This window comes from Podarcis raffonei, chromosome 10 (genome assembly GCF_027172205.1).
Source record: "Podarcis raffonei isolate rPodRaf1 chromosome 10, rPodRaf1.pri, whole genome shotgun sequence".
Classification (NCBI taxonomy): Eukaryota; Metazoa; Chordata; class Lepidosauria; order Squamata; family Lacertidae; genus Podarcis; species Podarcis raffonei.
Genome location: NC_070611.1, coordinates 65,211,622 through 65,224,177, shown reverse-complemented (window position 1 = coordinate 65,224,177; position 12,556 = coordinate 65,211,622). Strand labels below are relative to the sequence as shown.

At 45.8% G+C, this 12,556-nt stretch overlaps 1 protein-coding gene across 1 annotated transcript in view; it reads right to left on the bottom strand.

The window, feature by feature from the left end:
- The window catches only part of GYS2 (glycogen synthase 2), a 48,786-nt gene extending 39,325 nt beyond the window's left edge, over positions 1-9,461 (bottom strand). The window contains exons 1-2 of the mRNA XM_053406983.1: positions 9,219-9,461; positions 8,881-9,126 (exon numbers count right to left, since the gene is read on the bottom strand). Coding sequence (XP_053262958.1) covers positions 8,881-9,001 — 121 coding nt within the window. The 5' untranslated portion in view covers positions 9,002-9,126; positions 9,219-9,461. The remainder of the gene's footprint in view (positions 1-8,880; positions 9,127-9,218) is intronic.
- Positions 9,462-12,556: the final 3,095 nt, after the last annotated feature.

Below are 12,556 nucleotides of genomic sequence, written 5' to 3'. Positions count from 1 at the left end.
TTGGCCAGATTTCCTTTGTTAACACTATTGCTTTCACATCCTATTTGCACTGACTTATGGTGCTGGAGGAGACTCTTGAGAGTCCCATGGACTGCAAGAAGATCAAACCTCTCCATTCTTAAAGAAATCAGCCCTGAGTGCTCACTGGAAGGACAGATCCTGAAGCTTAGGATCCAATACTTGGGCCACCTCATGAGAAGAGAAGACTCCCTGGAAAAGACCCTGATGTTGGGAAAGATGGAGGGCAGAAGGAGAAGGGGACGACAGAGGACAAGATGGTTGGACAGTGTTCTCGAAGCTACCAGCATGAGTTTGACCAAACTGCAGGAGGCAGTGGAAGACAGGAGTGCCTGGCGTGCTCTGGTCCATGGGGTCATGAAGAGTCGGTCACGACTAAATGACTAAACAACAACAACAACCTCCATGAAAATCTGTTGCTGAAAGCCACTGCCTCCCCACCAGGTTTTCCCAAGCAATCAGAGACTGCGCCTGTGTGCAGCCAACCTCTCCTCTGCCCTCTTCATGCCTCTTCTGGGGAGGAAAGCTTGCAGCAGGAGACACCTGTGACTTTTCACCAAGCCTATGTGTCAGAGGCTCAGGAGCAGAAGCGCAGGGGAGAGAGCAAATAGAGAGCGGAGGAGAGGAATCAGAAGGGAGCGTAGGGGAATATGACAGTGGCCCGAGAGATTCCATGAGCTTCTCCAGCGAATCAGAAGATTCCCAGAAGGGGGCGCCTTTGGTAAGGGCAAGGGGGGTCCCAGGGGGGACGCTCCAGAAACAAGGGACCAGCGGGGACTCCCAAGGGAGCAGCGGAGGATCAGGACCAGTTCCCCCACCAGAGCACAGTGGGGGGGGGGAAGAGTCACATGAGTCAGGACCAGCCTCTCCTCCAGCGGGGAGAGAAGATGAGTCAGGGGTAACCACGCCCCCATCGGGAAGTGGGGGAACGGAGGGAAGGCCAGGTCCAGCTAGCCTCCCCGAAAGAGGGAGCAGTGACACAAGTGTAACGGTCAGAAGGAAAGTTCAAATGTGCAGGAGCGCGGGACAGCAGAAAACCCGGATTGGGAGCCAGGTCCAAAGGCCCGAAGGAGGGAGGGAGAAGAGTCAGGGGACTCAGCGTCAGAGGAGTCTAGGAGGGCTGAGACTCCGACTAGCAGGCGGACCCAGAGAAGGAAGGAACAGAGGAAGAGGTGGAGTAAGGCTAGAATCTTAAACTGGTGTCAGGGGGGAGGAGATTCAGATGGAGCTTCGACGGTCTAAGGTATAGACGTAGCGTTGCGCGCTGCGCATCTGGAAGTGAAACTGAACTTCAATAAAGACTTTTATACTAGAGAAAGAAGCAGCGTTGGTCTTGTGTGAGCTGGGACCTTGGGCAGCGCTGACACTATGCCTCTTGAATTCCTACCCTCCTGCTTCAGCTTCTGCCTCTGATTCTGGAGACTTGTCTCTCCCACAGACTCTCCCGGTTCACTAAGCCCTGTTACCTCTTCAGCTTCCATCACCTCCTCGTCCCAGTCTTCACCCTTTTCTCCCTCTGACCCTTCACCATTGACCCACCACCAAGGCAAGAAGGCTCAGAGCCAGGGGAAAGTGCGGGGCAGCAATTGCTTGATGCAACATTATATAAAAAGTAAAGGTAAAGGGACCCCTGACCATTAGGTCCAGTCGTGGCCGACTCTGGGGTTGCGGCGCTCATCTCGCTTTACTGGCCGAGGGAGCCGGCGTACAGCTTCTGGGTCATGTGGCCAGCATGACTAAGTCGCTTTTGGCAAACCAGAGCAGAGCACGGAAACACCGTTTACCTTCCTGCCGGAGTGGTACCTATTTATCTACTTGCACTTTGACGTGCTTTTGAACTGCTAGGTTGGCAGGAGCAGGGACCGAGCAACGGGAGCTCACCCCGTCGTGGGGATTTGAACTGCCGACCTTCTGATCAGCAAGTCCTAGGCTCTGTGGTTTAATCCACAGTGCCACCCGTGTCCCACATATATAACATTATATAACTTTCCCACAAAACAGATCAGAATGAATGCCCAGCGAACAGCTGGCACCATCTAACCTTCCCACGAGCGTCGTGCAAACCAATCAAGATGACAGTCAGTTAACAGGTAATCTGGAAGAAGCCCCAAGCTCTCCTCTCGCCTTCTCTCCACACATAAACAGAGGCATATTTTCCCTTAACATTCCCGTCTCTGCCTGCACCCCTTCACGACACTTCTGACCTCTGTTGGCCCTGTTCTGTTGGGGTCCATACCTTGCAAGGAAGCTTGTTCACACATTACACTGAACAAATGCAAAAGTGTTTGCGTGAAAGTATTATATACTTGTTCAACATCACAATCGTTCAGGCGGCCTCTGCTACCAATTTAGAGTGTGGCATTGTGGTGGCAGGGAAGGTGTGGGTGAGTCCTGGGTGGCCATGGGAAGGTTGGGAGGCACCAATCCGCCACTCCTCCCGGGTCTGCCATCTGAGAGAAGTGTGTCAAGTTGTTTAATGGGAATGTCGCCCCCAAACCCAGCATCCTTTCCCCTACATTGACCGGCCAGATGCCTTTGGGAAGCTTACAAGCAGAGCACAACGGCCAACAGCCCACCTCTGCTTCTTTTTCTTCCAGTATAGTGCAATGACAAACCTAGACAGCATCCTAAAAAGCAGAGACATCACCTTGCCAACAAAGGTCTGTATAGTTAAAGCCATGGTTTTCCCAGTAGTGATGTATGGAAGTGAGAGCTGGACCATAAAGAAGGCTGATTGCCGAAGAATGGATGCTTTTGAATTATGGTGCTGGAGGAGACTCTTGAGAGTCCCATGGACTGCAAGAAGATCAAACCTCTCCATTCTGAAGGAAATCAGCCCTGAGTGCTCACTAGAAGGACAGATCCTGAAGCTGAGGCTCCAAGACTTTGGCCACCTCATGAGAAGGGAAGACTTCCTGGAAAAGACCCTGGTGTTGGGAAAGATGGAGGGCACAAGGAGAAGGGGACGACAGAGGATGAGATGGTTGGACAGTGTTCTTGAAGCTACCAGCATGAGTTTGAGCAAACTGCGAGAGGCAGTGGAAGACAGGAGTGCCTGGCGTGCTCTGGTCCATGGGGTCATGAAGAGTTGGACATGACTAAACAACACAAGTGCCCCTTAACCTGGATGTTCCATTTAGGTACCACAGCTAACATCCACGGATATCGTGAAGTGAGATGATTTAAACCACCGCCCTCCCAAAGTCTGGCGCGCGGCAATGCAGAGCAGGTCAGGCAAACAGTTACGTCTCCTTGCTCCTCTCGCCATGATTTTTCTGCTGACGCATTCCACACCCGCTGTGCCTGGTGGATCAGCTTCTGTCGTCTTATATAGCCCATGTGCCCAGCCGGAGATAGTAATCCAAATGCAGCCCCAGAGCTCAGCATCCCTAAGATGATAAAACCAGCCTTGGTCATCCCAGCACGTGGAATGCCCAGAAATGAGACTGGGAAGGAATCTCACGAGCCTCAGCTGCCCTTATTCTTTCCAAAGCAATAGTTCCTGTTTCTTGAAACTTATTCAAGACCTACATTGGCTCCCAGTACGTTTCCGAGCACAATTCAAAGTGTTGGTGCTGACCTTTAAAGCCCTAAACGGCCTTGGTCCAGTATATCTGAAGGAGCGTCTCCTCCCCCATCGTTCTGCCCGGACACTGAGGTCCAGTGCCAAGGGCCTTCTGGCGGTTCCCTCACTGTGAGAGGCCAAGTTACAGGGAACCAGGCAGAGGGCCTTCTCGGTAGTGGCGCCCGCCCTGTGGAACGCCCTCCCATCAGATGTCAAAGCGATAAACATCTACCTGACATTCAGAAGACATCTGAAGGCAGCGCTGTTCAGGGAAGTTTTTAATATGTGACATTTTAGTGTATCTTTCATCTTTGTTGGAAGCCGCCCAGAGTGGCTGGGGAAACCCAGCCAGATGGGCGGGGTACAAATAATAAATTATTATTATTATTATTATTATTATTATTATTATTATTCCTGCAAAGTCACTTCTGCCCCTCTATTTGTGGTTCACAGCATTTGGAAATTGGTGGGTAGGCACCTTTTAAAGTAAATATTATTGTATTGTCCTTGGGGCAGGGGGAATGTTATTGATTAGGGCAGCCAGAACCACCAAACATCAGCGTAGCATTAAGCAAGTGTAACTTTATGAATTTGAGCTTGCTTTGTCCTCCTTCCTCCTGTTGCTTTTTTCCTCATGTGCTGTGTCTGCAGGTGAGCCTGCAGAAGTGATTTTTGCAAACCACTCTGAAAGCCTTCTTGGCTAAAAGGCCATGATAAAAATACAAAGCAGACTTTCCCCAACACAACACATTTTTGGATGTCATCTTCATTAGTTATATACATTTTAATGCACACTTTACCACAATCTATGTATTTTTTTGGGGGGTGCACATTACTTGGCTGAGGAACCGCACAGCAAAATTCAGAAAACTGAATTTCCAAGGACGTGTTTCAGTTGTGAATTGTTCTGGAAAGAGTGGATTGGGTACGTTCTCCTTTAAATGTCAGACAATGGAGTGTGCCTCCAGGGTGAAGTCAAATTGCTGAGGAAGTAACATGCACAAAAATGGATATACTGGGTTAAGTGTGCAGAAAGAAATGCACAGATTGGTGAAAACAGTGTGCAAAAATGCATCGTGTAAGGAAAAATTGCTTCACGAAGATGTGCATCAAGGGTAAAAGTTGAATACAAAGATGTGTGATTTAGGAGAACGCCACACTATAAAATGCTGATGGATTTTCACGAGGACTTGCTTTAAAAAAAAAGTGATGCAGAAATTAGGAGAGCTGATTCCCCCCCCCCCTTTTCAGTTCTCCTAAATTATGCATCACTTAAAAAAAGCAAGTCCTCATGAAAATTCACCAGCATTTTACAGTGCCCCGCTGCAGCCTCTATAACATACCCACAAGCCTCATCCAGCTCAGTGATTTAATGGGAGACACCCACCAACGCTGTTAAAGGCCTCTCATTTATGGCAAGTTTAAAAGGAAAACCCCAAATTCCACCATCAAGGAAGCTTGATCCCAACATGTCTACGCCAATGGCGCAGTTCATAGCAAGGGCAGACCCATTGATTCCTGATCACCTTTGGCAGGCCCCAGGTAAACAAATTCTGCTCCTCTTCTCCTACATATAACATGGGTAAGTCAAACCTCTCATTTTCCCCCTATATACATGGCTAATTCTTGTTGCTTTTGCTCAACATACAGTATGCACAGTGAGCCCGCAACTTGCTCAGCGGTCACGCCTGAAGCGAAAATTGCCTATAGTCAAAACACATTGGGTGCAATGGCAGGTGAGATTGCTAATGTCTTCCCCCCACAGATGCCTGCCCTTTCCACCCCCTTTGATTTTTTTTAAAACCTGTGTTTCGCCAAGTACATAAAGCTGAATGAGTGTAAATTGCAGGCTTACTGCACTGCTGTCAAGTTGCCTGTGTGCTTGATTGCTTTCTGCTCAACCTATACATATTGCTGCTTATTTTCTATATATTAACACTTATATTCCTGCATTGAAGGGGGTTGGACGAGACGAATTCTACAATTCAATGATTCTATGATCACAAAGAGCATCGTAAGTCCCTGATACATTTTCATGTTGTTTGTCGGTCTCCAGCACTACTGAGAAGAATTTCAACCCTCGACAATGTGTTTTCAGAGACTAGCCTAATATTTGTCCTCCTGCGGGTTAAGATTTCAGTTTTTACAAACGACTCTCTCAGCTTAAATCTTTACCTTTAGCCAACACAGAGAACGAGAGGGGAGGTCAATCATTTACTCATTGTAACTCATTTACACTATGGCATTGGGGGGGGGTCGTTCCCCAGCTAGGCTCTGCATGTTTTGTGGAATACAAACAATGCCCTGGCCTTTGAAACATGCAGCTACATCATAAAGAGAACATCTCTTTATAACTTTCTAAGGAGCTGGAGGAAATGCCCACGGAGCCCATCATTTATTCTCACAGCCCAGGGTTTACCTATTACGCTTTTGTGTCACAGCAGGGATTTGAACTCGGGTCTCTGCCCAGTATGCTGCACCAGAATGGCTCCTAGTAGCATCCGTTACATTTTTTAAAAGAACTGTTAAAGGCACAGGTCTCCACCAGGAAAAAAGACAGAGGCAACACAATTGTACTGAGACGATGCAAAATTCAGTTTGCGTGTCTTGAGCGTGATATAATTTGGGTTTCTCTCTAGGATGCAAAACCAGGTTTGATTCACTCAAAGGTTGAAGCAAAAACAAGCCCTTCAAACTTACCCTTCGTCAACCATTAGCAACCCGGAGGCCATGCCCATTCTAGCTAGTGCTGAAATTATCATTTGCGAATATTCTAAGCTTGCCAACACTTGCAATTTTTGCCATTCTGAGTTTGGAATTTATACATTTGAATCCTTTGAAATACATTTGAATACATTTTGAATACATTTGAATACATTTGAATTCCTTTGGAATTTATACATTTGAATTGCATACAGCTCACTTGCCATCTGTGGTGAAATATTAAATGCAGTTGCATGTCATCTGTCAGATGCTATATGACTGTTCTCCAGTGTCCTCAATTTTTGAAGTAAAATACAATGCCAAATACTATAGATATCAAATGATATGCCACAAAATGTGAAATATTCAGGGAGGTATGGAGGTTTAACAGCACAATACATTTTGGGAACCAGGAGAAATTGGGGGAACAAATTTGGGGAAATTGGGGGAATAAATTTGTTTCACTTCTAATTCCAAGCATCCAAGAAAAATGAGAACAAGTGGCAAAGCAGAATTGTAGATGATGGCAAGATTAGGAGCAGCTACTTTGATCCTTCAGAAAGAAGGGAAATGCTTCAAGAGAACATAGTTTTTAAGCCTAGCATCCGCCATGCAACTATTCGAGGGACACAAATTGCACATCTTTTTCTTATCATAGTAAAGTCATGAGCTGAATTTTTGGTTAGGTTGATATGCAAATTCTCTAACACATGTCAGAATTGTGGATCATTGCTTCTCTGAAAACCTTTGAGTCACAGAGAGTTCCTGTTTATGGCAATTCCAAAGACCCGCTTGCCACAAGGGATGGGCATATCTGACAATTTCGGTTCCTCTCAGTTTCTCATTTCCCCACTCTTCTGTTCTCCACATTCCCACATCCCATTTCACCCCCAAAAAATCCTTGTCATTTTAGTGTGATTTTGCTCCTAAGAGACACATTTTTGTATGCAATTTACACATTTCTGCAAAGCAATTTCCCCTAATATTGTGCATTTTTATATACTGGGTTCACGAATATATACATTATCATTTTTTTGCACAAGCTCCTTTGGTTCACATTACATATTACAAATAAGAAGTGCAAATGTCGAAGGATCATCAGGCTTCAGTTTTTTTTGTAGTGTTTCGGAACGTGCAAATCGGGGAGGTTCACCTTTAAACGCAACCCAAATTGGATTTTTTTCCCCCATCCCTACTTGCCGTGCCAAAGTTTTAACTGAAAAGTCACCCTGAAGCAGACCTTGCTGCATAACAAATGGTTGTCTGAACTGGTTCTCCCCACCATTTCAAATTCAACAATCACTCCAACTTTGAAATGCAGACATGGATTAATGGATGCAAATAGGTAAGTGTCTTAATGTGGCGACACAGTGAAAGCAATCGTGTTAACAGTGGAAATCTAGCCAAATAAATTTAGGAGGACAAAATAAGTTCAGTCAGACTCCTAACAGACATATACTTCTATGTTAATAGCAGATCTTAACAGAATCAAAAGCCACCAGCATCAGAACCTGTTTTCAAATTCTAGCATCCCACACAAGCAGCATAGAAAGTTACCTTTGTGCTAGAATTGAAACAAAATTGGGAAATGTAGGAGGGCAGGAGGCTCAGTAAAATATTCACCAGATTTGAATGTTTTTTAGTCTTCCCAATCATGGGCAATGTGGTTCCTTTTCATATAAGTGAAGGAAGGGAATAAACACTAAAGTAATGCATTCGATACTTATGACTTGAAAATGGATCACCAAGATGGGAAATTGTTTCAAGGTATGTCCCCAAACATCTAGAAGGTAAAATTTCAGGGAAGGGGTCTGCAATGTTCTCAGTTTCTTTCTTTCTTTTAAATGGTGGTGATTTCCAATTCGTACTCCAATTTGTTCAAAATTTACCAGCTAGGCTACACTCTGGGAATGAACGAAATATATTTCTGCTGAGAATCCCATGGATTGAGCGAGAATGTTCAAGCGGGTTAAAGCTCTAACCTGTTTGCAAAAACTGCGACACATAGCGATTCACAGTGGGCACCAAGTACAGTTAGTTACATGTGCCCATCTCATGCCACGCTTCCTGCAAATAAATGCACACCTGTTCCTTGACTTCTTATCTTTACAAAAGGATGGACTACTCTTAAAATAACCTTTGGCTTCTCTAGTTCTTAATGAATAAAAACGTTAATTAACATTTTAACTGTGTTTCTCCAACCCTTAATTTATAACATGTAGGGTTGCAGCTTCAGCCCGGAATATATAAACTTTGTTTCTCCAATACCTTAATTAAAAGCATATGAGGATGAGGCTTCAAGCTGGAATCTGAAAGGTTCTGCTCCGCTGCGCTGTGTTTTTAACCAAGGTGTTTGAAATGCTCTTGTTGATTTCTGCATTATATTTGGCAGTTTGGGTTTAATTTTCATGGTTTCGTGATATTATATAGCCCATCATTGGATAGGTAACAATGAGGTCTGGAACACTTTTTAAAGACAAGCAAATAAAGATTGGAACCCCAATTCTACCTCCCCAGATTCCAGCGCTAAGGCAACCAGAAGTAAAATATGACCCATAGCTCACAGGCAGATGAAGAAGAAGAGGAGTACAAACCTTTATTAGTGACTTCCCAAGCCACTTCGAAGAGTAATAAATCCTCCACTGGGAGATCTTCGTCTTCCCACTGAGGAAGCCCGTTGAGAGAGGTGACGGAGAGCGATCGTACCAGAGGCATTGGTGATGCTGGGGCTATTGCTTGGGTTACACGGCACAACTCAGTCCTTACAGCCTTTATGCCTTTCTTTTAAAAAGATGATATTTTCCTCCTGCTGCTGGGAGGATCTCCTTGTTTAGCACCGCCTGAAAACAAAGCCCAAAGAGGTTTCAAGAAGAAGCAAAACTTGCCCAGAGAGCTTGACAGCTAAAGAGTTTTAGAAAACGGCCTGACCCACCAGCCTTTAAATTGGCTCAGCAAAATCCCCCAGGCTTGTCCGAAGAGGCTTCTGCTGCTGCTGTTATTGCTGGCTGGAAGGGGGGGGGGAAATCCAAGCTGTCCGGCGAGGGCAAGAACGGGCCCCAGATCAGTAGTAAAGAATTGCCACCGGACTCATCACTCAGCATTCCTGAAAGCCCCCAGACTCAGGAATAAGCCAAAGGGCTGTGAATTGCCTTAAGCCAATCCTGCAGGAGGGAGGAGACTGCCTTAATGCCACCCAGTTGGAGCCCTGCCCAAATTTCCAGAGAGGCACGTGGAGAAATCCCAGATCAAAACTCTTCCCAGAGGTGTGGATGTTCTGCACTTCAGCGATCATTTTTATTATTATTATTTTTTAAAGAGAAGAATAATACTTTATTTCGAATTCAACAATAACAAAGGGGGGGAAAACCACAGTAATTGTCGCATCAATTCATTACAGTTCACCGATTTTAACAATATATAAATAGTAATAGAAAAATTACACAACATCACTTTTGACTTACTGAAGTTTTCGTATTACACTTTTATCTCTTTATCTCTTTTATCTCTTTATCTGCTTCTTAACAAATCAAAAAGAGAAAGACCAAGAAAGGAGGCACACACAAAAAAAGAAAAGGGGAAAGGAAGATGAAAAAGGGGAGGGAAAGGGGGAGGAAAGGAAAAAAGAAAGAAGGGGGGGGAAACAAAACAAAATAAACACATTTGACTTTCGATTAGACTCACTGTATTATTATTTCTACTATTTCTACTATTTTTTCACACACAGTTCCAAATTATTGTATTACTTTCTTTGTTTTCGTCTGCACTTCAGCGATCAAAGGTAAACCTACATCCCAAGCTGAGGCAAGCGGGATTTGCATGCATTTTGCAAATCAAGCTGATACAAATATATTTGCCATCTTGGCATGATTTATCCTGCTTATGGTAGACATAAAAGGTAAATGTAAAAGGACCCCTGACCATTAGGTCCAATCACGGACGACGCTGGGGTTGTGGTGCTCATCTCGCTTTATTGGCCGAGGGAGCCGGCGTACAGCTTCCGGGTCATGTGGCCAGCAGGACTAAGCCACTTCTGGCGAACCAGAGCAGCGCACGGAAACACCGTTTACCTGCCCACCGGAGTGGTACCTATTTATCTACTTGCACTTTGACGTGCTTTTGAACTGCTAGGTTGGCAGGAGCAGGGACCGCGCAACGGGAGCTCACCCCATGGCGGGGATTCGAACTGCCGACTTTCTGATCGGCAAGTCCTAGGCTCTGTGGTTTAACCCACAGCACCACCCACATGGAAGAGTACCATCTCTGGTATCAAGTCTTCACCAGCCTGGTTTCCTCCAGATGTTTTGAATGACAACTCAGGCTGATAGGAGTTGTCGTCTACAACATCTGGAGGAAACCAGGTTGGCAAAAGCCATCTTAGATACATTGCCATACTTTGCCAGGATCCAGCCGTCGGAAGCAGTGTCCGGGTGGGAATCACTAGAATGTCCAGGAAAATCCAGATGTAGATTTTGGTGAATTTCCTTTAAAATAGTTCAAAAACTTCTCTCTTTTTTGAGATTATGGACGAAAAGCTCAAAAACCTTTGTGTCCAGATTTTCACTTCTTGAAATTTGGCAACCCTATCTTAGATCATCCATGGCTAGCAAGCTAAATGAAGAGGGGTCCCTCTAGCGGACTATGGATGTAAAATAATATTTTCTTTGCCTCTCAGTATAGTATAGTTTTTTGTGTTTTTTTAAGTGTGCATACATTTAGGACACAAACTGGAAATCGATGACCGAATCTCCTGATCCTAAATAATAAATAAATAAAAACATATGAAGAGGTGAGAGGGAGAGGATGGGATTGGACTTGGTAAATGACATTGGGTCTGTGGGGCAAAACCTTTCTTTCTATTTTCTTTTATGTACAGTGGTACCTCTGGTTACGTACTTAATTCGTTCTGGAGGTCTGTTCTTAACCTAAAACTGTTCTTAACCTGAAGCACCACTTCAGCTAATGGGGCCTCCTGCTGCTGCTGCGCCCCGCCGTGCAATTTCTGTTCTCATCCTGAAGCAAAGTTCTTAACCCGAGGTACTATTTCTGGGTTAGCGGAGTCTGTAACCTGAAGCGTATGTAACCTGAAGCATATGTAACCTGAGGTACCACTGTATTTATTGCCCAAGGAGCTCAAGGTAGCAAATATGGATCTCCTCCTCCTCATTTCCTCTGAAGACAGTTTGGAAACTTCAGCTAGTGCAGAATTTAGCAGTCGGGTTGCTCACTGGAACAAGACGGTTTGAGCATATTACACCGATCCTGGTCCAGCTGCACTGGCTAAAACCTTAAATGACTCAGGACCACATTACCTCAAGGACTGCCTCTTCCCATACGAACCTACCCGGACCCTGAGATAATCTTCTGATGCCCTTCTTCGTGTGCCTCCTCCTCGAGAGGTCTGGAGGGTGGCAACACGAGAACGGGGCCTTCTCTGCAGTGGCTCCCTGCCGGTGGAATGTTCTCCCCAGGGAAGTCGCCTGGCGCCTTCATTATACAGCTTAAGGCACCAGGCAAAATTGAGCCAGTATGGTGTAGTGGTTAAGAGCGGTAGTCTAGTAATCTGGGGAACCAGGTTCGTGTCTCCGCTCCTCCACATGCAGCTGCTGGGTGACCTTGGGCCAGTCACACTTCTCTCAGCCCCACTCACCCCACAGAGTGTTTGTTGTGGGGGAGGAAGGGAAAGGAGAATGTTAGCCGCTTTGAGACTCCTTAAAGGGAGTGAAAGGCGGGATATCTATCCAAACTCTTCTTCCTTTTTAACAAGGCCTTGGGTTGACCTGATTGACATCCTATACCCTTTTAAAATGTGGCTATTGGGGGGGGGGTTATTGGGTTGTTGTTTTTATTTTGTAAGATAGGATTGTGTAATTTCACTGTATACAAGTTGTACAAGTGACAATAAAGTATTTACCGTATTTTTCGCCCTATAGGATGCACCTTTTCCCCTCCAAAAATGAAGGGGAAATGTGTGTGGGTCCTATGGGGCGAATGCAGGCTTTCGCTGAAGCCTGGAGAGCGAGAGGGGTCAGTGCGCACGGAACCCTCTCACTCTCCAGGCTTCAGGAAGCTATCCGCAAGCCTTGGGAGCTCCGCGGGAGTTCCCGTCAGGCTCCCCAGCCTTGCGGATAGCAGCCTGCATCCCGAAGCCTGGGGCGCGCTGCACAGTGCGCCCCGGCTTTCGGGAAGATATCGGGCAGCCCCACAAGTTTGAGGGACAGCAGGGAGGCAGAGTGCCGCCATCCCTCTATTCCCCGACCTGGTTTGGAGGCT